The sequence below is a fragment of the Suillus plorans genome (assembly GCF_016647745.1).
Source record: "Suillus plorans strain S12 chromosome Unknown HD556scaffold_2, whole genome shotgun sequence".
In the NCBI taxonomy this organism is placed as follows: Eukaryota; Fungi; Basidiomycota; class Agaricomycetes; order Boletales; family Suillaceae; genus Suillus; species Suillus plorans.
The window spans coordinates 969,017-987,155 of record NW_024537386.1 but is presented as its reverse complement, the minus strand read 5'-3'; the positions used below and the strand labels follow the sequence as shown (position 1 = coordinate 987,155).

At 47.6% G+C, this 18,139-nt stretch overlaps 5 protein-coding genes across 5 annotated transcripts; 4 read left to right on the top strand and 1 right to left on the bottom strand.

Moving 5' to 3' along the window:
• Positions 1-108: 108 nt before the first annotated feature.
• HD556DRAFT_1260682 (tRNA synthetases class I, catalytic domain-containing protein) lies at positions 109-4,881 on the top strand (the record flags this gene model as incomplete). The annotated part of the gene is made up of 13 exons (XM_041299041.1): positions 109-404; positions 452-492; positions 546-601; positions 660-805; positions 857-985; positions 1,047-1,609; positions 1,677-1,906; positions 2,086-2,377; positions 2,432-2,503; positions 2,556-2,770; positions 2,824-3,304; positions 3,364-3,661; positions 3,717-4,881. Exons 1-13 carry the CDS (start codon positions 175-177, stop codon positions 4,879-4,881), a joined length of 3,918 nt encoding a protein of 1,305 aa, XP_041167106.1. The 5' UTR covers positions 109-174.
• Positions 4,882-5,060: 179 nt separating this feature from the next.
• Positions 5,061-8,241, bottom strand: HD556DRAFT_1303053 (beta-lactamase-like protein; the record flags this gene model as incomplete). Its single annotated transcript, XM_041299575.1, has 9 exons — positions 5,061-5,486; positions 5,536-5,718; positions 5,771-5,914; positions 5,968-6,537; positions 6,592-6,883; positions 6,934-7,249; positions 7,304-7,576; positions 7,633-7,994; positions 8,042-8,241. 9 exons carry the CDS (start codon positions 8,239-8,241, stop codon positions 5,061-5,063), a joined length of 2,766 nt encoding a protein of 921 aa, XP_041167105.1.
• Positions 8,242-8,346: 105 nt separating this feature from the next.
• HD556DRAFT_1516525 (alpha beta-hydrolase) lies at positions 8,347-12,294 on the top strand. The gene is made up of 17 exons (XM_041309079.1): positions 8,347-8,364; positions 8,422-8,863; positions 8,913-9,012; positions 9,059-9,127; positions 9,185-9,479; positions 9,530-9,569; positions 9,621-9,650; positions 9,697-9,736; positions 9,792-9,844; positions 9,908-10,125; positions 10,175-10,698; positions 10,752-10,993; positions 11,044-11,084; positions 11,132-11,275; positions 11,328-11,744; positions 11,795-12,009; positions 12,060-12,294. Exons 2-17 carry the CDS (start codon positions 8,821-8,823, stop codon positions 12,154-12,156), a joined length of 2,568 nt encoding a protein of 855 aa, XP_041167104.1. The 5' UTR covers positions 8,347-8,364; positions 8,422-8,820; the 3' UTR covers positions 12,157-12,294.
• A 105-nt stretch (positions 12,295-12,399) lies between these two features.
• On the top strand, positions 12,400-14,490 carry HD556DRAFT_1323177 (Tubulin/FtsZ, GTPase domain-containing protein). The gene is made up of 8 exons (XM_041301413.1): positions 12,400-12,439; positions 12,506-12,585; positions 12,723-12,754; positions 12,809-13,019; positions 13,071-13,372; positions 13,419-13,591; positions 13,645-13,799; positions 13,849-14,490. Exons 2-8 carry the CDS (start codon positions 12,525-12,527, stop codon positions 14,256-14,258), a joined length of 1,344 nt encoding a protein of 447 aa, XP_041167103.1. The 5' UTR covers positions 12,400-12,439; positions 12,506-12,524; the 3' UTR covers positions 14,259-14,490.
• Positions 14,491-14,520: 30 nt separating this feature from the next.
• On the top strand, positions 14,521-16,734 carry HD556DRAFT_1323173 (tubulin alpha). Its single transcript, XM_041301412.1, has 12 exons — positions 14,521-14,673; positions 14,721-14,752; positions 14,803-15,010; positions 15,070-15,371; positions 15,423-15,595; positions 15,649-15,772; positions 15,821-15,851; positions 15,899-16,017; positions 16,067-16,149; positions 16,202-16,236; positions 16,290-16,360; positions 16,410-16,734. The coding sequence occupies exons 1-12, from the start codon at positions 14,613-14,615 to the stop codon at positions 16,509-16,511; spliced, it is 1,341 nt and encodes a 446-aa protein (XP_041167102.1). The 5' UTR covers positions 14,521-14,612; the 3' UTR covers positions 16,512-16,734.
• The last annotated feature ends 1,405 nt before the right edge of the window (positions 16,735-18,139 follow it).

Below are 18,139 nucleotides of genomic sequence, written 5' to 3'. Positions count from 1 at the left end.
GTGGTTGGGATGAGTCGATGGATGAAATCAAAATCCTTACATAGGCTGTACGAAGGGGGTGGAAAACTTTGTTACCATAATGGGAAGCATAATTTCATCGTAAGCATTCGTGGAAGCTCTTAGCGATGAAGCTTGAAGTAGTACATATACAGTTGAGCGCTGGGCGTATTACTCATGCTTTTTCTGCCGGACTCCTGTGGACGTTTTTCGGTAGGGGCGACTACCTTCAAACTTCCCGTATCCACGAAAGTGCTGGGCACTGCGAAGATACGCGGAAACAGTCACAGTGACGGCGGACCTTCTGTGAAACCTGCTTTACAACTCGATGAAGTCATATTCACTGCCTATTATCCTGCGGACATAAAGGGCAGAAATATTAAGAAAGGCCTGGACTGGCTTCTTCGGTCAGTATCGGAGTTACGCTGCCAGCGAGTCAAGCTCACGTTTCTAGTCCGCTGCAAGCATCTCTACATGGGTATGCACATTATTCAGGCAGGTCTTATGGCTTACATTGTATAGGAGAATATGATCGAATGCCTTTACAGGGATTTCCACCTGGTTTTTATGGCCTATCGTGTATCTCTACGGTCGCCTGTTGAAAGTGCGCATGTTAGTACTACAGAGCTAAATACCATGGCTAACCCAGGCCGCGCTATTAGATCCCAGTCTACCCAAATGCACCTCTTTTGAGGCAGCGCCCCACTGCATCTCCAGAGCATACTCAGGCTAGATCTGAAACTTGTCTTTCAAGTTGGCCTCTTGTAATATTCTCACACGGTCTGGGCGGTAGTCGAACAGCTTACAGGTATTTCTCTATCTTCTGCATTGCGAAATTAAGATAATTACTGTGTTGCAGTCAAGTGTGCACTCGTCTTGCATCCTCGGGACGAGTGGTTCTAGCCATCCAGCACCGTGATGGCTCGGGTCACGCATTCATTTCATCGACTACTGGACCCGGACTCTACGTCAAAGAAGAGGACCTGATGTATGCATTTTTATTTTTATTATTTCCTTGAGAGAGTTAGAACTGAGAGATTTCCCCCAAGTTGGACTTCGAATGAGGAAAAAACAATGATTAATTTTCGACAGCAACAGCTGACTTTTAGGCGATATGAGATATACCTTACATTCCATAGTTTTAAACAATTCATTCAAGATGGATACAAAGGTTCAAGCCATGGCTTACGGCCCATAGACAAGGAATTCATTGACTGGTCTTCGTGGTTAAGCGACGTCGATACCAAGGCAGTCGAATGCGAAAAAGATGTCCTCCTTGCTGGACATTCATTCGGTGGTGCTACTGTTGCAAGTAAGGCATATTTACAAAATGTGCAGCGACTTATACCAGTTGTGCAGTTCACAATCCTTTCTATGGATCCTCCTGCTGGCGTCTCCGCACCCATTCCTGTTCATAAAGCCTTGATCTTGGATCCTTGGCTAGAACCGATCCCTTCTCCTGGCCCACGCCCGCCTCAAGGACCAGGAGATATTTTGCCTCAGTTACTTGTCATTAACTCTGAAAAATTCAGCCTATGGAAGGATCATTTTGCACGATTGATCGGCGTGGTACAAGCTTGGGAGCCTGAGAAACGGAGAATACTGACCATCTGTGAGTTTATTCGCATTCGATTTACATCAATCATGCAGGTGTTGATCCTGACTTGTGCTTGTTGTAGTACGCTCACAGCATGAATCATTCTCGGATTTCTCTCTCCTTCCGCTTGTGTCTCGGAGACCTGCTCGCATAGTGATGGACAGGATTGTAGAATTATCAGAGGCATTCATAGATGGTAACGTAGACAAGTTTGTAAACGAAATTGCGACCAGGAAGATGGAAATTCGTATAGTTGGGAAAAAGCCAGACGGTTCACCACAACGACAGCTTGTGGGTGAGGTCGGGGAGCTCGTAGCCCACTGAATCAGATACGTTAATTACCTAGCTAGCGCCCACAGATAATCAAATTGCAAATTATGTAACTATTTACGAAATGTTCGAGTCACTGATCTGTTCAATTAGAGCAGGAACCCTAATTCCCCGAACCCTAGGACTGAAGTACTCATCACCCACCAATGGCTCCTACCAAGTCCGAGTCCGATCCTACGGCATCAGACACTTCCATCCCCCTCTTCAAGTCTATAGGTCTCTCCCAGGCCAAAGCGGCAGAAGCGGCAAAGAACGCCAAAAGCGCCAATGTTCTTCGCAATCTGATTGTTTCATATGATCTTGCCGAAGCTCGCCTCGATGAAAAGCAGGCCACCGTCATCACCGCATTTGCTGGTCAGCTAGCTAAGACGGAATCTGTAGAACCTGACGAACAAGCCTTCGCCATCAGGGCAATCTTGCAGGGCAAGCTCAAATCCGTTGATCAGGTCAATGGTGAGTTCTATTATGCGACGTCTGTGTTTGCCAGTGACCTATTACTATGTGCAGCTGCTGTCAAGTACCTCGAGAAATTTAAAGCGCCTATCAACGAGCTTGAGTTTGATACAGAGTGTGGTGTCGGTGAGATACGGTCATCATGATATAAGATCGCGGTGCCGATCGAATGTTACAGGCTTCAGCATTACTTCTGAAGAGCTCCATGACGCAGTCACGAGTTACATTCGCGAGAATTCCGTTACTGGCTGGCCTAACCTTGGTTCCGTTATTAGTGGAGTCAAGGCCAGCCCAGCTCTTCGATGGGCGAACCCTCTGGAAGTTAAGAACGCCGTCGAGAAGGCGTTTACTGAAACCTTTGGTGCCAAGGAGGCTGCGAAGCCGAAAGCTAAGGTATACTACATTCCTTGCCACCCTCGTTTACTGTTCCTGATTACAAGGTACAGGATCCCAAGAAAGAGAAGGCTGCGCAGCCAACAGCAACTGCATCGGAGGCTGCTGTTGGCTCTAGTTCATCCAATAGAAAACCTGTTTTTGAAGAGGGATTCTTGGGCGCTTTGCACAAGCCAGGAGAGAACCCTCAGATCAGGCCCGAACTTCGTGAGCAGCACCTGCGCGTAACTGATGGCCAAGTCTGGACACGTTTCCCACCGGAACCAAACGGTTATCTACACATTGGTCATTCTAAGGCTATCTTCGTGAACTTCGGTTATGCTGCACACCATGGAGGGAAGTGTTACTTGCGCTTCGATGATACCAACCCGGAAAAAGAAGAGGCCAGATATTTCCAGAGCATTATTGAGGTTATCCGATGGCTGGGATTCGAACCCTGGAAGATAACCTACTCTAGTGACTACTTCGATCAGCTATACGATCTTGCTATCGAGCTCATAAAGCGCGACAAAGCTTATGTCTGCCATTGTACTCGTGAGTGTATCATCTTTCCGCTCAGGACGATTATCCGTTGAATGTGAACTGCTTTACAGAGGAGCAAATCAAAGCTGACAGGGGCGAGAAAATATCAGCTCCTAAAGCCTGCGTGCATAGATCACGGCCAATTCAAGAATCACTGGATGAGTTTAAAAAGATGACTGATGGTTATTATCGACCCAAGGAAGCCAATCTTCGGATGAAGATGGATCTAACAGATGGCAACCCTCAGATGTGGGACCTCACGGCGTACCGTGTTTTGGATGCAAGCCACCATCGCACCTTGGATAAATGGAAGGTATACCCCACCTACGATTATACACACTGCCTCGTGGACAGCTTCGAGAACATCTCGTGAGCATCGTGGCACCCATTTCTCGTTTGCTGTTGATTGACCTACGGATTTCAGTCATTCCCTCTGTACCACAGAATTCATTGCTTCACGCCAGTCATATGAATGGCTCTGTGACGCCCTGGACGTGTACAAACCAAGGCAATCCGAATTTGGTCGTCTTAGTCTTCAAGGGACGATCAGTTCGAAAAGAAAGATTCTCCAGCTGGTAGATGAAGGCTACGTTAGCGGATGGGACGATCCTCGTCTCTACACTCTCATTGCCCTCAGAAGGCGAGGCGTGCCTCCGGGCGCGATTTTGTCATTTGTCAGCACGTTGGGTGTCTCAACGGCTGCTTCAAACATACAAATTGCACGCTTTGAACAGACTGTGAGGCAATACTTGGAAGGAAGTGCACCACGTCTCTTCATGGTCATGCGTCCTCTCAAAGTCATAATCGAGAACGTGCCCGACGACTACCTCGTAATGGTGGACAAACCATTCCATCCCAAGAATCCCCAGCTCGGATCTTCACAAATCCCATTCACCCGCACGATTTACATCGACGCAGACGACTTCAGGCTGGAGGACTCAAAAGATTACTTCCGCCTTGCTCCTGGAAAGAGTGTCGGTCTATTCCAAGCACCTTACCCAATTACATGTACATCGTACAAGACTGATTCAGCCTCTGGTGAGGTGACAGAGGTATTCTGTCGTCTCGAAGATTCTGGTACTCCTCCGAAACCCAAGGCATATATCCAGTGGGTCGCAGAACATGCATCTTCTGGAAGCCCTGTTCGCATCGACGAGACAAGAATATTTCACCCTTTATTCAAGAGTGATAACCCCCTAGCGGCTACCCCTGACTTCAAGGCTGATATCAACCCTAATAGCATGGAAGTCATCAAGGGTGCCATGGTGGAAGTCAGTTTCTGGCCGCTTGCAAAGCGGTGTGTCGCAGACGCCCTCGAGGAGGCTCGGGCGAGATCAGCTAAAATCAAGGCAACCCCGGGTGCGGGCTCCCATGACGCACACACTCCGGAAATCACGCCAGAGCAGCTTGCCGGAAAGGAGTGTGTACGATTCCAAGGTCTGCGTGTCGCGTACCTTGCAGTAGATTCAGAATCTCGCTTGGGTGCTCTAGACGAACCCTCAGATGTTACTCCTGGAATTAGGCAAGGCGATTATTTGGTACTCAACCGCATTGCGAGTTTGAAAGAAGATGCTGGAAAGGGAATATGAACAGTCTTTATATATGACTAGGTACAATACGACAGGGCCAATTTCATCATTAGAGCTACATAGCAGTCGGATTTGGAATAGCATGTGCAACTAATACTTGGATTGTAGACTCGCTGTGCGCGCTTAATATAATGCTGCAATTAAATAGATAGGTTCATTCCAGCTCGGGGGACGATACATCATGTTGCTACCAAGGCATGGAGATTATAAATCTCTTTGCGTACGACATAGTAGATGTCGGAAACGTTACCTTCCAACTCCACTCTTCCTCGACCTGTCTTGCGTACGGCAACTGTGTCTTGTATAGAATTAGAAGATTCATCCCGCCTCGCCCCAGCGCCGCAAATCAGCACACCCTCACCAACCAATTCGGCTTGAACACCGACTGATGCCAATCGGCTTTTAAGTGCAGTCAACTTGAGCTCCCCTATCATTGTCGACCGCGGTAGAATCTGAATTGGCCGGGAGCCTAGTATTCGTGGGGCATGCAATACGTTTGCATTTGGCGTTGGTATCGTTGGTCCCGAGGGTTCTAAAATGGGTATGGTGGAGCTGAAATGGCTCGTAACGCGTCCGGTCACATAACCCACTTCGTTGTCTTCAAACTACCAAACGTTGATTCAAATGGGCTCGAAGTCTGAGAAATAAACTTACCCTTGACATTTTGATAGTGCTCAGTAGCTCATCACTCAAGGATATCGAGAAACTGTTGGTGTGTTGTCCTATCTGCACCGTTTCTCCGACAGAAGGAGCGTATATATCTCTCGTCATAGATCGAATGTTCGCACAACTGTCAATGAGAGCATCGGCGGCGGCAGCCTGGGCATGGACAATGATCTACCACGAGTATCGTTAGCATATGAAATGTCAGATCGACGTAATTATTTACCATCTTTCTGGGGTTCACTTGGGGTACAATCATCTTCACCGCACGACCATCGTTGAGACCTTCCATGTCAACAAAGAGAAGTCGACAAGCAAGCTGTATTTCAACCTCTGAAGTGACGAACTTCGAAGGAGGTTCACGAGGAGCCTTGCATTAGGCTCGTCAGTTAAATGATCATTTATTACACCTAAAAACTTTACCTCAGTTTCGCCTTCAGCCTGATTTCGCCTTGCCTCCCTAGTCGCATCATCTTCTGCTTCATTTTCCAATACTTTACCTTTCCTCAGCCACATGCCAACATCAATAGTTTCGCCATATTCATCCACCCTCCGTTTCTTTTCAACGTAGGGAAACATACGGAAACGGTGGGTCTGGCCACCAGCGCTCTTGAAGAATGATGTTGCCTTGGAGACGTTTCCCTTGAGGTAAATGTCGAAGGAGAGTAGCTGTTTCGTCAATCCCTCGTCAATGTCAAGCCCCCAGTCAGCATCGTCCTCATTTTTGGTAATTTTTCGTTTTCGCGGCGAACCATTTCCAGTATTGGAGATTTCGTCGGTATCCATTTGGCTTTCGTCCAATGCGCGTTCGACTTCGTCTTCTTCATCCGAATCCGAATCCGAATCTTCGTCGCTCTCGTCTTCGTCCGCTTCCAATATGCGTTGATTACGAGCCATAGATGCTTGATGAGCAGCTTCCCTATCCTTTGCTGCCTTCTCCTTTGCAAGGAAGGCTTCTAGCTCTGCACCTTGAAGCGGAACCTTGGAGTTTATCTAGACGCAGATGAATAAGTAACGTGCCATGTAGGTACAAACCGTGCAAATCACCTTTAGAGTCATGGCTCCATCCATCATAACGTTGCTACCAATTCTACCTTTGTCCCACTTATCATCACCTCTCTGAGAGTTATTCCATTTATCGAAAAGGATACGTCCCAGTGTGCCCTCTTCGCCGCGACTAGTCAGGAGAACCACATTATCTGGGACCACGGCGAAGTCAGAGAATAGTAGTCGTGACGGTCCATGTGAAAGCGAGGCAGGGACAGCAAGGATCAGTTTCGGCTCCTTGGATGAGTATGTCTGGAGAAGGGATTGCGGACTGGGAAAGAATTCCAGAAACCTGTACGAATGGTTTTAGTCCATCACCTTCTGCTTTCAGATTTCACTTACTTGAAGCGCAATGCAAACGCTCCCAACGCCTCATCATCTGCATCGTCATCACCACGTCTCCTCCTGGTACCTCCCGTTCTTCCGCTTCCATCAACACCGACATCTTCTTTGCTCACTGTCCCGCCAAGCCATTCCATCATACTCCGGACGAAGGTCAACATTTCACGCCCGTTACGCGATAATAGACAGATGGGAAAGCGAAAATCAGCATACTTCCAATGCTGATCAAGTAACACCAGGAGCTCCAGGAGACGAGTACTGGAGTCACAAGGAAGTAAAAGAGAAGAACGGGACGACAGCGTTGCACTTATGGCATCTGTCCATTAATGACATCAGCACGAACGTATTCGAGCGAGATGAACTTTCAGACCTATCAAAGCAGCGTCGCGGTCCTTTCTTCGACTTGTGACGACATTCACGCGATCGGCGTCTGTGATGAAGAGATCTGGTCGGGCAAGTGGTTCGAAGACACCACCTGCTGCAGGACGGTAGAGGACAGTGCCATCTATATGTCGCTCGCGCATATGATTCAAGTTCACAGCATAGACGATCGTTCCAGCGGAAGGCGATCTTATTTTCCATATGGTTCCCCCCAACGTGTGCCCCGCTGCGAATGGTGTAATGGTCAAACCTTGACACTTTCCTGGAAGTCGGGAATATCAATGTTCCGCCAATGATTGCTTCATGGCTAAAAGTTACCTTGTAGATGGGTAGGCTGGGAATACCTTAGAGTGTTTACTGCGTCGAATGCTTCGTGTACCTCTTGAACGGTAGCGACAAACTTCTTGGGTTCATTCTTTAGCTTTGGCGAATGTGGCTCAGAGCTTCCCGCCCCTTCGGGAGCCGCAGATTCGTTGCTTTCCTCCTCCTCAACTTCAACTTCTTGTTCGTCTCGAATTCCTTCCACATCTTCCATTGTTGCAATGCGAGCCATTGCCTGGACTGGAAGTGTGGTATAGCATGGGGCTCTGAGATCCCAGTGACAGTATGCATAAGCATACAAGCCAGAATGTACAAGGTCCCCATGAGACAGCAGAACCAAGTCAACCTCTGGAGCATGCCTAACTAATGTTTAAATCGTGCAGCTTGCATTTTAGTTGCCACTCACTTTCTCACTATGTCACAGTACTCTTGCCAAGGATAAATCACCCCATTCCCGGACTCAGATTGAGTTTCAATATTCTCGGGGTTCCAGTCAGGTGATCCACAATCGAGAAGAATACGAATATCGTCAACCTGTAGCAAGTATGCAAGTGGAACAGTTCGGGATGACCGGGCGGCACCAGAAAGAGGTGTGAATGTAATCATTTGAATTCCAGGTCAACGACAGACTTTTAAACCGCCAAACTCTTGCAAAAAGGATGACAATAAGTGGTGATGCTTAGAGAAGCGGTCGACCAAAAAGGAAGTTCTATGAGCGTTTGTTTGTTTCTAAAGGCTTTGCTCAACAACGTCCAAACATTCATTGCCAGTGCGCGCACTACTTACTATGACTGACTGGGAGTCAACTGTGAGCGCAACCAGACGATTATTTTATGTCTCTTGGATGAGTGTTACTGGCATTATTCGGCAGGTCGTAAGTAGGTTGTATATCGTGTTTTACAGGTGCTATGCCTGGCTATGTATCCCACGGACATTATCCAGCGCAGCAGTGTCGAGACCTGTCGAGACTGCTCCGTCAACCTCCACGTTCCACTTAGCAATTACAAGTTGCCGCAAAAGCTCTGAAAGCTCATTTTCACTCATTCCAGCTCAGGCCTCAGGCTTGGTTTATATCCCTGACGTCATTCGAAATTTCAGATTGGTCGTCTCTGACGTGTGTGGTACGGCTACTGGCACTTTCTCTCACGTCTACCACGTACACACTGGTTTGTTCTTTGAACAAAAATGACTGTCTCTACATTCTCAGCGGCAGTGCATATTACGCCAAGTACGGCGGACCGTCTTCTCTGTCCGTGCAGTCATTTATGCATCTTTAGCCGTCATCAAGACCCTCTACACTCATGGAAAACGGAAAGCGAAAAAGCTGAAGAATGGAGATGAGAAAGAAGAGGCTACTGATGACATTTTCTTTGACGAGTGCGCTTCATTACAGTCAACATTCCTACTCATTGATGTTTTCTAGAGCATTTCACATCGTTAAATCCTTCATTCTTCTTGGAACAAAGAACACTGTGGAATCTCTCCAAGCATTGTGAGATGCAATTTATATCCACCAGGTTCTCCATTAAGTATGATCTTCTGTGATCAGTACAAATACTCATGTGCCTGCTCCACCTTGGACTGCTGTTATCCCTGTGCGTGTCCCGTTGCATTCATGCAACCAGGCGGCAGACCTCTTGATACAATGGTTTGGGCCCGAAGACCTTAAACGTGTTGTTGGAGGTGAAAGATGGTGGCAAGTCCGTGGTTTAGACGGTATTGATGCTGAGTGGATTGCTGAGAAGTCGCACTTGCGACCCGAGAGTGTTCACATAGATGCTGGGAGGAGGTACAGTGAAGAGGAAAGACTTCTGATGTCGATGGAGCAATTAGAGACCACGATGGTGAGTTATCTGGTTTTGTTTGACACATTCTCTGACCACCTTAACTGAAGCTTTACATTCATGGAGGCGGATACTATTGGGGGTCCATCAGTGAACATCAATCCAACTTGTACACACCTTCAGACTTACCCTGCTTTGTAGATACCCATCGTTATCAAATCATCAAATACGGTATGTTCACGCAAGTTCCTGGCATCTTTACTTATTCTTTGCAAAGCGCATAAAATTCGGGGGCGTGCATTTACCGTCAACTATCGGCAAGTGTCAACATTTTTCACTGTGATCATGTTATATATAGTCTTTTCTGTCTAGGAAGGCACCACAATACCCATGGCCATGCCCCCTACATGATGTTCTCGCAGCATGTGAGTTCATCACTATTTATCTTTGAAATTGAAATCGCGAGGACCAATTTTCCCCACACGAAGATCTCTACTTGATTCAGCCACCTCATGATGCTGCCCATAAACCCATTCCTCCTTCAAAAATCGTCTTCGCCGGCGATTCGGCAGGTGGCGCACTGTGTCTCACAATGCTCACTGTACTGCGAGATTTGGGTCAACCGTTACCAGCGGGAGCGGTGCTCATCAGCCCGTGGGTAGATCTAACACACAGTTTTCCTAGTATTCGTACAAACACGGCTACGGTGAGTTTTGAGCACGATGCAGGATATTCCTTTCTGATTCGGCTAGTAGGACATCATACCTCCTCATGGATTCATGAACAAACCCTCTGTATTGTGGCCGGTGGATCCAATTGAGGGAGGCGGTCGCGTTGCCCGTGCACACTCCGATCCACTGCTGAAGCCATGTCGTGCGGATATTCCTGGTTCCGATAAACATGTTACAAGACACACTGCGCAGGTTCTGCCCACTGACGCTGGGAAGAAATCTGATTCTACGCCTGTTGGTTCCAAGCACCAATTATCAAGCAATTCTGCATTAAGCATTCCCCTGAAATCCCAGAAGAAATCATCATTTTTCGACGGAGGGAAGTGTGATCTCACTGGCAGAGGGCACGGGCGAAGCCGGGACCAAAACGGAAACGGAAGTAATACGATACCTATGGATGAGCTTGCTGTGAACAGGGGTTCGGTGTCAATTCCTAATCTAGATGACATTGATTTTTGGCAGCCCAACCCCCCGAAGGTGCTCATGAAAAATCCTGGAGATGTTCCACTGGAAATACGGTCGCAGATACAGCACTATGCTATGACAGAGTGAGACACCTCCATTCCATTCTTACATTCATTAACGGTTAATGTCCGCGAAGGCAATTGTCGCATCCTCTAGTCTCACCTATTCTTCAAGCCTCCTTAGGCAACCTCTGCCCGTTGTATATTTTGGCAGGCGATGGAGAAGTGCTTCGCGACGAAATAATATATCTGGCGCACAAGGCAGCCAATCCAGCTGAGTACCCTGTACGGGAGGGTGTAATTAGAGACGGATTGAGGCAGAAAGAGAATGCGCATAAATTTTGTACGCCCACCAAAGTCCATCTGCAAGTGTATGATGGTACACTACTTCTTTTCGTTCGAGACCGTCTGTTAAAACAGATGCTCCAGGAATGTGTCATGTTTTGACAGTCTTCACCTTCACCAGCAGTGTGAGATAGTTATGATCTTATGTTTCAGTTGCTGACGAATCGAATAGGCTGACTATGCTTACAATTCTATTGCGGAATTTGCGAAACATGTCACCCAACGTTCGGCAGAGTACCTCGACCGAAATCCGTTTCCCGTTCTGCAGCCGATACCCGGGTCTGATGTACCATCGTGCGCCATGAATGACCGATCGGTGAGAATTCACTTGGCGGCTCTTCTGTCACTGAAATGCTCACCTTTAACAGGGAGACATATTGATGATTCGTGAACGTGTAGACATCCACGGTCGAGTTCGCTTCATGGAACCGAAAGAGGATATTACAGCTCTACAACTGAGGCCATCAGAGATTGGCATCATCAAGGAAGAGACTCTTTTCAAGTGGCTGGAAGGCCAAGAGGAGTGGGACAGGCGTTTCAAGTATTGCGCAACCAAGGTAATGAAGAACAGGAAAACAATTGAAGCGAAGTCCAAGTCGATTATTAAGAAAGCAAGGCAACGAGGCCTCTCGCTGGTGGGAGAGAGCGATGATCTTGTTGAGATGCCAATAGTCGGGAGATCGAATGCTGTGTATGGGGCTATTCAAGAGGATAGAAGATGGGGGCCGTTAGACCTAGTGGATGAAGAGCCACCACCTACAGCGATTGCTGCAAGACGAGACACAGTGAGTGAGCTTGGTTATTAAAATTCTAGGTGTTTACCGAGCAGCTATAGCGAGAAGCGCTTGCTCTGCTTAAGAAGAGCATTTATCACACAGCGCCAACAACCCACAAGACTATTCCGAGAGTGAAAACAGTGGACGTTGTTCTCGCTGCTTTTGATCCCAATGATGCCCCATTCCGACATCCTAGACAGTCGGTTTCAGAGCAGCAGGTGCGAACTGGAATGGGATATATTCACGGTATGCGAATATGGCAGTCCATTGTGAGGTAAGTTGACGTTCAAATTTGCCCATGTTAGTATACTAATGTAACTCCAGTCGCTCTGGGCGTAAGGTTGCCGTGAAAGCTGCGGAAAACACGCGCCGCGTAGGAGATGCACTTATGGAGACTGGCGATAAGGCTGCTAGTAAGTAATGTGAACTTAGCCGCAGTAGGCAGTTGAGAAGAGTGCAAGGTTTGATGATCGTGTTGAGTAATTATTAACAGCGGACGTTTGTACTGGTTTGTAAAGACTTATCGAAACTACATAGAGGGACAACACATGTTCGCCAAACTCCCATAGAGAACCGTCTATTGACGTACTGATGGTGAGGCGTGAGAACGATTGGCTTAAGTAAGCGCCATGTGTTTGTTGCACTTTTAACCCTGCGCCCTTTGATCTGGACCATCACCCCATCCTCGCCTCCCGTCTAAACCAGTAAGCTTTTTAGACGCGTCTTTCCGTGTCGTATGATTGCTGATATACAATCATCCTACTTTGTAGCCTAAATTTTCCAGAAATAATGCGTGAAGTCATCTCTGTCCACGTCGGCCAAGCCGGTGTTCAAATCGGAAATGCCTGTTGTAAGTGTTCCGCCACTTTTGACATGTGCAATCGCCTTTGTTATTCTTATTTTAACATTCGCCGCGTGCCAGACGCATGCAATTCGCTTTTGATTTGACTCTATGAAGTTCTGATTGTTAATTATGTATCTTTACAGGGGAACTGTACACCGTTGAACACGGTCTCAGCGTGATTATTTTTCCTGGGGACCCCCTGTGCTTTCACTCAAAAAATTCATTATAGCCTGATGGTCGTCTTGTCGAAGGATCCCCTTCTGCCAACGACGATGGCTTCAGCACTTTCTTCTCGGAGACGTCCTCGGGCAAGCACGTTCCGCGGTCACTTTACATCGACCTGGAGCCGAACGTGATCGATGAGGTCAGAACAGGCACTTACAGGAGTCTCTTCCACCCAGAGACCCTCGTTACTGGCAAGGAAGATGCCGCCAGCAATTGTGAGTCCATCAGTATCGTTCTGAAATATAGCTATATTTAGTGTGCTTTAGACGCCCGTGGTCACTACACTATCGGCAAGGAACAGATCGACGTTGTTATGGACAAGGTTCGCCGTCTTGCAGACAACTGCAATGGTCTGCAAGGCTTCTTTGTTTTCCACTCCTTCGGTGGTGGAACGGGATCTGGTTTTGGTGCTCTTATCTTGGAGCGCTTGTCAACTGATTACGGCAAAAAGTCAAAGCTTGAGTTCAGCGTATACCCCGCTCCAACAATGGCTAACTCTGTGGTTGAACCTTACAACTCGGTGTTGACGACACACACTACCCTTGAGCACTCCGATTGCTCATTCATGGTGGGTTCGCGTGTTTTTGTATCACATTCTCTTACCCTGGATTTAGGTGGACAACGAGGCAATTTACGACATCTGCAAAAAGAACCTCAACATCTCATCTCCTGGCTTCACGAACCTGAACCGATTGATCGCACAAGTTGTTTCATCTATAACGGCATCTTTGCGCTTTGATGGCTCGCTGAATGTTGATTTGAATGAGTTCCAGACCAACCTTGTTCCGTGAGTTCAATTACTGTCAATATCACAAGTTTACATTCTAATCCCCCTGTCAGTTTCCCGCGCATTCATTTCCCTCTTGCCACCTTTGCACCCATCATTTCAGCGGAGAAGGCACACCATGAGCAGAACTCTGTTGCTGATATGACCTTCTCGTGCTTTGAAACGGGTAGCCAGATGGTGAAGTGTGATCCCAGGGAGGGCAAATACAGTAAGAGTCACTCTTAATTGCGGGTCCTATTTTGCTTATGCGGCTATAGTGGCCTGTGCTCTCCTCTACCGTGGTGATGTCGTGCCCAAGGATGTTAACGCAGCTGTCAGTGTCATCAAGACGAGGCGCACGATTCAATTCGTTGATTGGTGCCCTACCGGTTTCAAACTTGGTATCTGCAATGAGCCACCTGCTCACATTCCTGGTGGAGACCTTGCCAAAGTTTCTCGTAGCATGTGCATGTTGTCAAACACCACTGCCATCTCAACCGCATGGAGTCGTCTCGACCACAAATTCGACCTTCTGTACTCGAAACGCGCATTTGTTCACTGGTATGTTGGTGAAGGTATGGAGGAGGGTGAATTCTCGGAAGCTCGCGAGGATCTTGCTGCTCTCGAAAAAGACTATGAGGAAGTCGGTATCGACTCGGCTGATGTTGAGGAAGCTGGCGAATACTAGATGCATTCAATCATCCTTTGGTCCTCATTCTCGGAAGTTGTTCCTGCCATAATTTCTTTACCATTGCCATTGCCATCACGATTTACGTATACCGTTCATTATATCCCGCTTGTCCTCGAGGTTTTTTACGCACTTTAACTGGAACATGAATTACGAATATCTCTCATCGGATGCAATGCGGGAAGCCTATCAAGCGCCGGAGGGTCCGTGTTGTCTCCGTAATATTTCCAAATTGAGAAGTTCTTTCCAAGAAATTTTGAACACTTGAAGTAGAAACTTTCGGCACTTCCGAGTCTGTTCCCTCCCGTCACGACAAACCGGTATACCAGTCATCACCTCTTTTAACGATTCATCATGCGCGAAGTCATCTCTCTTCATGTTGGTCAGGCTGGTGTTCAGATTGGCAATGCCTGCTGTGAGTGCCTTTTGCGCGTCATAAGGATCGTCTTAACTTTCGACCAGGGGAGTTGTACACCCTAGAACACGGCTTGAGCGTAAGTTCGCGCCATGTTCCAAGTACACCATTATCTAATATTTTACATAGCCCGACGGTCGCGTCCTTGATGAAGCTCACAAGACTGACGCCGGGTTCTCTACGTTCTTCTCCGAGACTGGTTCAGGGAAACACGTTCCTCGCTCTCTTTACATTGATCTGGAACCCGGAGTCGTGGATGAAGTCAAGACCGGTCCTTACAGATCTCTCTTCCACCCCGAGACCATGATTACGGGCAAGGAGGACGCAGCAAACAATTGTAGGTCGCAGAACAAGTTGCATATCCATTATGGGCAGCTCATGATTTTGCGCATTCAGATGCTCGTGGTCATTACACAGTCGGAAAAGAATTGATTGACCCAGTCATGGATAAAATTCGTCGCTTGGCTGACAACTGTTCAGGATTACAAGGATTTTTCGTGTTCCACTCGTTTGGCGGAGGTACTGGGTCTGGATTTGGTGCCCTCCTGTTGGAACGACTTTCTACGGATTATGGAAAAAAGTCCAAGCTTGAGTTCTGCGTTTATCCTGCACCTCAATTGTCAAGTTCGATAGTCGAACCCTACAACTCAATTCTGACCACCCATACAACTCTTGAACATTCTGATTGTTCGTTTATGGTTAGTCTTTTCATCCATCTTTTGTATTACTGTGTTCACTAGGCTGTGCAGGTCGACAATGAGGCCATATATGATATCTGCAAGAAAAATCTTGGTGTCTCTCAGCCCAGCTTCACCAATCTTAATCGCTTGATTGCTCAAGTTGTCTCATCGATCACTGCTTCGCTTCGCTTTGATGGTTCATTGAACGTCGACCTTAATGAATTCCAAACCAACCTTGTTCCGTGAGCATCATCGCGTTCTCCATGGCAAAAACAAGTTGTTGAACAATTAACAGTTTCCCTCGGATCCATTTCCCATTAGCAACATATGCCCCACTTCTGTCCGCTGAGAAGGCGACTCACGAACAAAACTCTGTCAGCGAAATGACCTTCTCCTGCTTTGAGACTGGACATCAGATGGTATGATCACACCATACTTCGAGCCATGATTTGCTCACGTGATTTCAGGTGAAATGTGACCCCAAAGACGGAAAATACAGTATGTGTGTCATGGCCCTTTTATGCGCCTCTCTAATCTTCGAACAGTGGCTTGCGCTCTACTTTATCGTGGTGATGTCGTACCGAAGGATGTTCAGGCTGCTGTCGCCAGCATCAAGACTAAGCGAACCATCCAGTTCGTCGATTGGTGCCCGACTGGTTTCAAGGTGTGTGCTTAGCTTGGCTTTGATAAGCTCGACTGATGGATCCCTTTAGCTGGGCATTTGCAACGAGCCTGCCGCTGCGGTCCCAGGTGGTGACCTTGCTAAGAATACCCGCAGTCTCTGCATGCTTTCAAAGTGGGACTATGCGCTATGTGGTATAGACTGCTGCTAATTTCTTTTCGTATAGCACGACGGCTATCTCTGTCGCTTGGAGTCGGCTAGGTGATCCTTCTCAATATTCTTTGCTCGAGTGGGATACTAACGATGGTTTCCAGATTACAAATTTGACCTCATGTACTCCAAGCGCGCATTCGTTCACTGGTATGTTGGCGAGGGTATGGAGGAGGTATGTACATCGTTCAACCTGTCCTCGGCTTATTCATACTTCGTTATAGGGAGAGTTCTCAGAGGCTCGTGAGGATTTGGCAGCACTGGAGAAGGACTACGAGGAAGTTGGTACCGACTCTGCAGATGTTGAAGAGGAGGGCGAATATTAGATGGTCTATCATTCTGGGAAGAGCGACCACATATTCTTCTTCCTAATATTTTCTTTTCTTGTTGCACTGTTTCCATCGCTTTCGCGCGTCTTCCTGATATTTTTTCCGTCCTTCTATCCGGGACATTCTTCCATCCAAAAGGATCTAACATATCATCATAATTGCTTTTCAGCTCGCATACTTGATAGCACATGATTTTCTACATGGTGGAACAGAGTGTAATTCCCTGTGAAACATTGGAGAAGTGATGCAAGAGCTCATAAATGCCCACGAAGAACCAGGACTAGTCTAAAAGGCTCATTCGGCCAACATCAGGTTTGGTATCATACACCGTATGGTTCGATTGCGCGAAAATTGATCGATGCGCAACTAACTGCGACCATGAGCCCCAGCGCCATTGGTCGTGTGATCCTGGCGACGAAGGTCAATACGCTCCAAGCGCCATCGCGGAGGCCTTCTCAATCTGCCATGAGACCAACACGAGTAATAGCATAAGAATGCCTTGCACCAATGCACATCTGGCAGTGAATCAATGTCAGACGACTCGGGCGATGGGTCGTTTGCCGTCGTGTTCTGCGACACACCAGGCTGCGCTCTAGACAAATGTCGGGTGTCATTGACTTTTTTGTATTCCGGCAGTTTGGCAGCGGCAAGACGCTGGGGGCATCAATCAGCGAGAACAATCAAAAGTGTAAAAAGAACCACATTACAGTGAATTTACGTCCGGCTGCGACTTCAACCTCTTGTGGCTCTTGGCTGGATCTTGACCTACGGAAGGAAGTACGTTGTCGCAGGAATTGCGAGAATCGGTTCCAGTGTTGTGAACGTTCCTCTTCGGACTGTCCTTGTTGCAACTGCCTGCGAAATGGGAGACGGTTGGCGAGGTTCTTGATGAGGGAGCGCAGTGTGGGGTTCTGTGAACCTCCATCCGCGGATCGGCGGGGTGGATAGGTTGTTTCAACCTAGACATTCAACTCAGTCATGCATTGAGTTGATTGAACGCGAGGACTGACATCATCAAAGAACCCGCGCGGCATTCCAGTACGTACTGGTCGCGACTCTAAACGCGGAATGATTTCCTGTGGGAGTAAAATTATGGACAATACATGAGTGCAAACACTGAATATTACATACAATTGGTATGGATGGACGAGGGCGTCGGCGGTCATCCTGTACATCGTCAATAGTCAGTGTGTACGAGGATACGTGTAGGGGATAAGGGAACCTTTTTGGACTGTAACGCAGGTTAGCATTAACATTACATGACTAGTGGATAATTTTCTCACCTGTTTGAACTCCTTATCTGAATCGCTTTGAGGCACTGACCATACACGAAGAAGCGTGTCGTCACAACCAGTCGCGACAAGCTGACTATCTTCGGAAAAAGCCACGCAATATACGGCATCAGGATGCTCCAATGGCTCGCCAATAGGTTCAAACGTAGTCAGGTCAAAGAACCGCGTCGTGCTGTCAAGCGACGTGCTAGCAACTTTGGTACCATCGGGAGCAATGGCTAGTGATTGAAAGAGTTCAGTGTGTGCTTCAAACTGTTTGATAATATCTCCGGTTGCAGCATCTGAGATTCGGATGTCGCGAATGCATCCGCTGATCAGACGGAGACCGTCTGG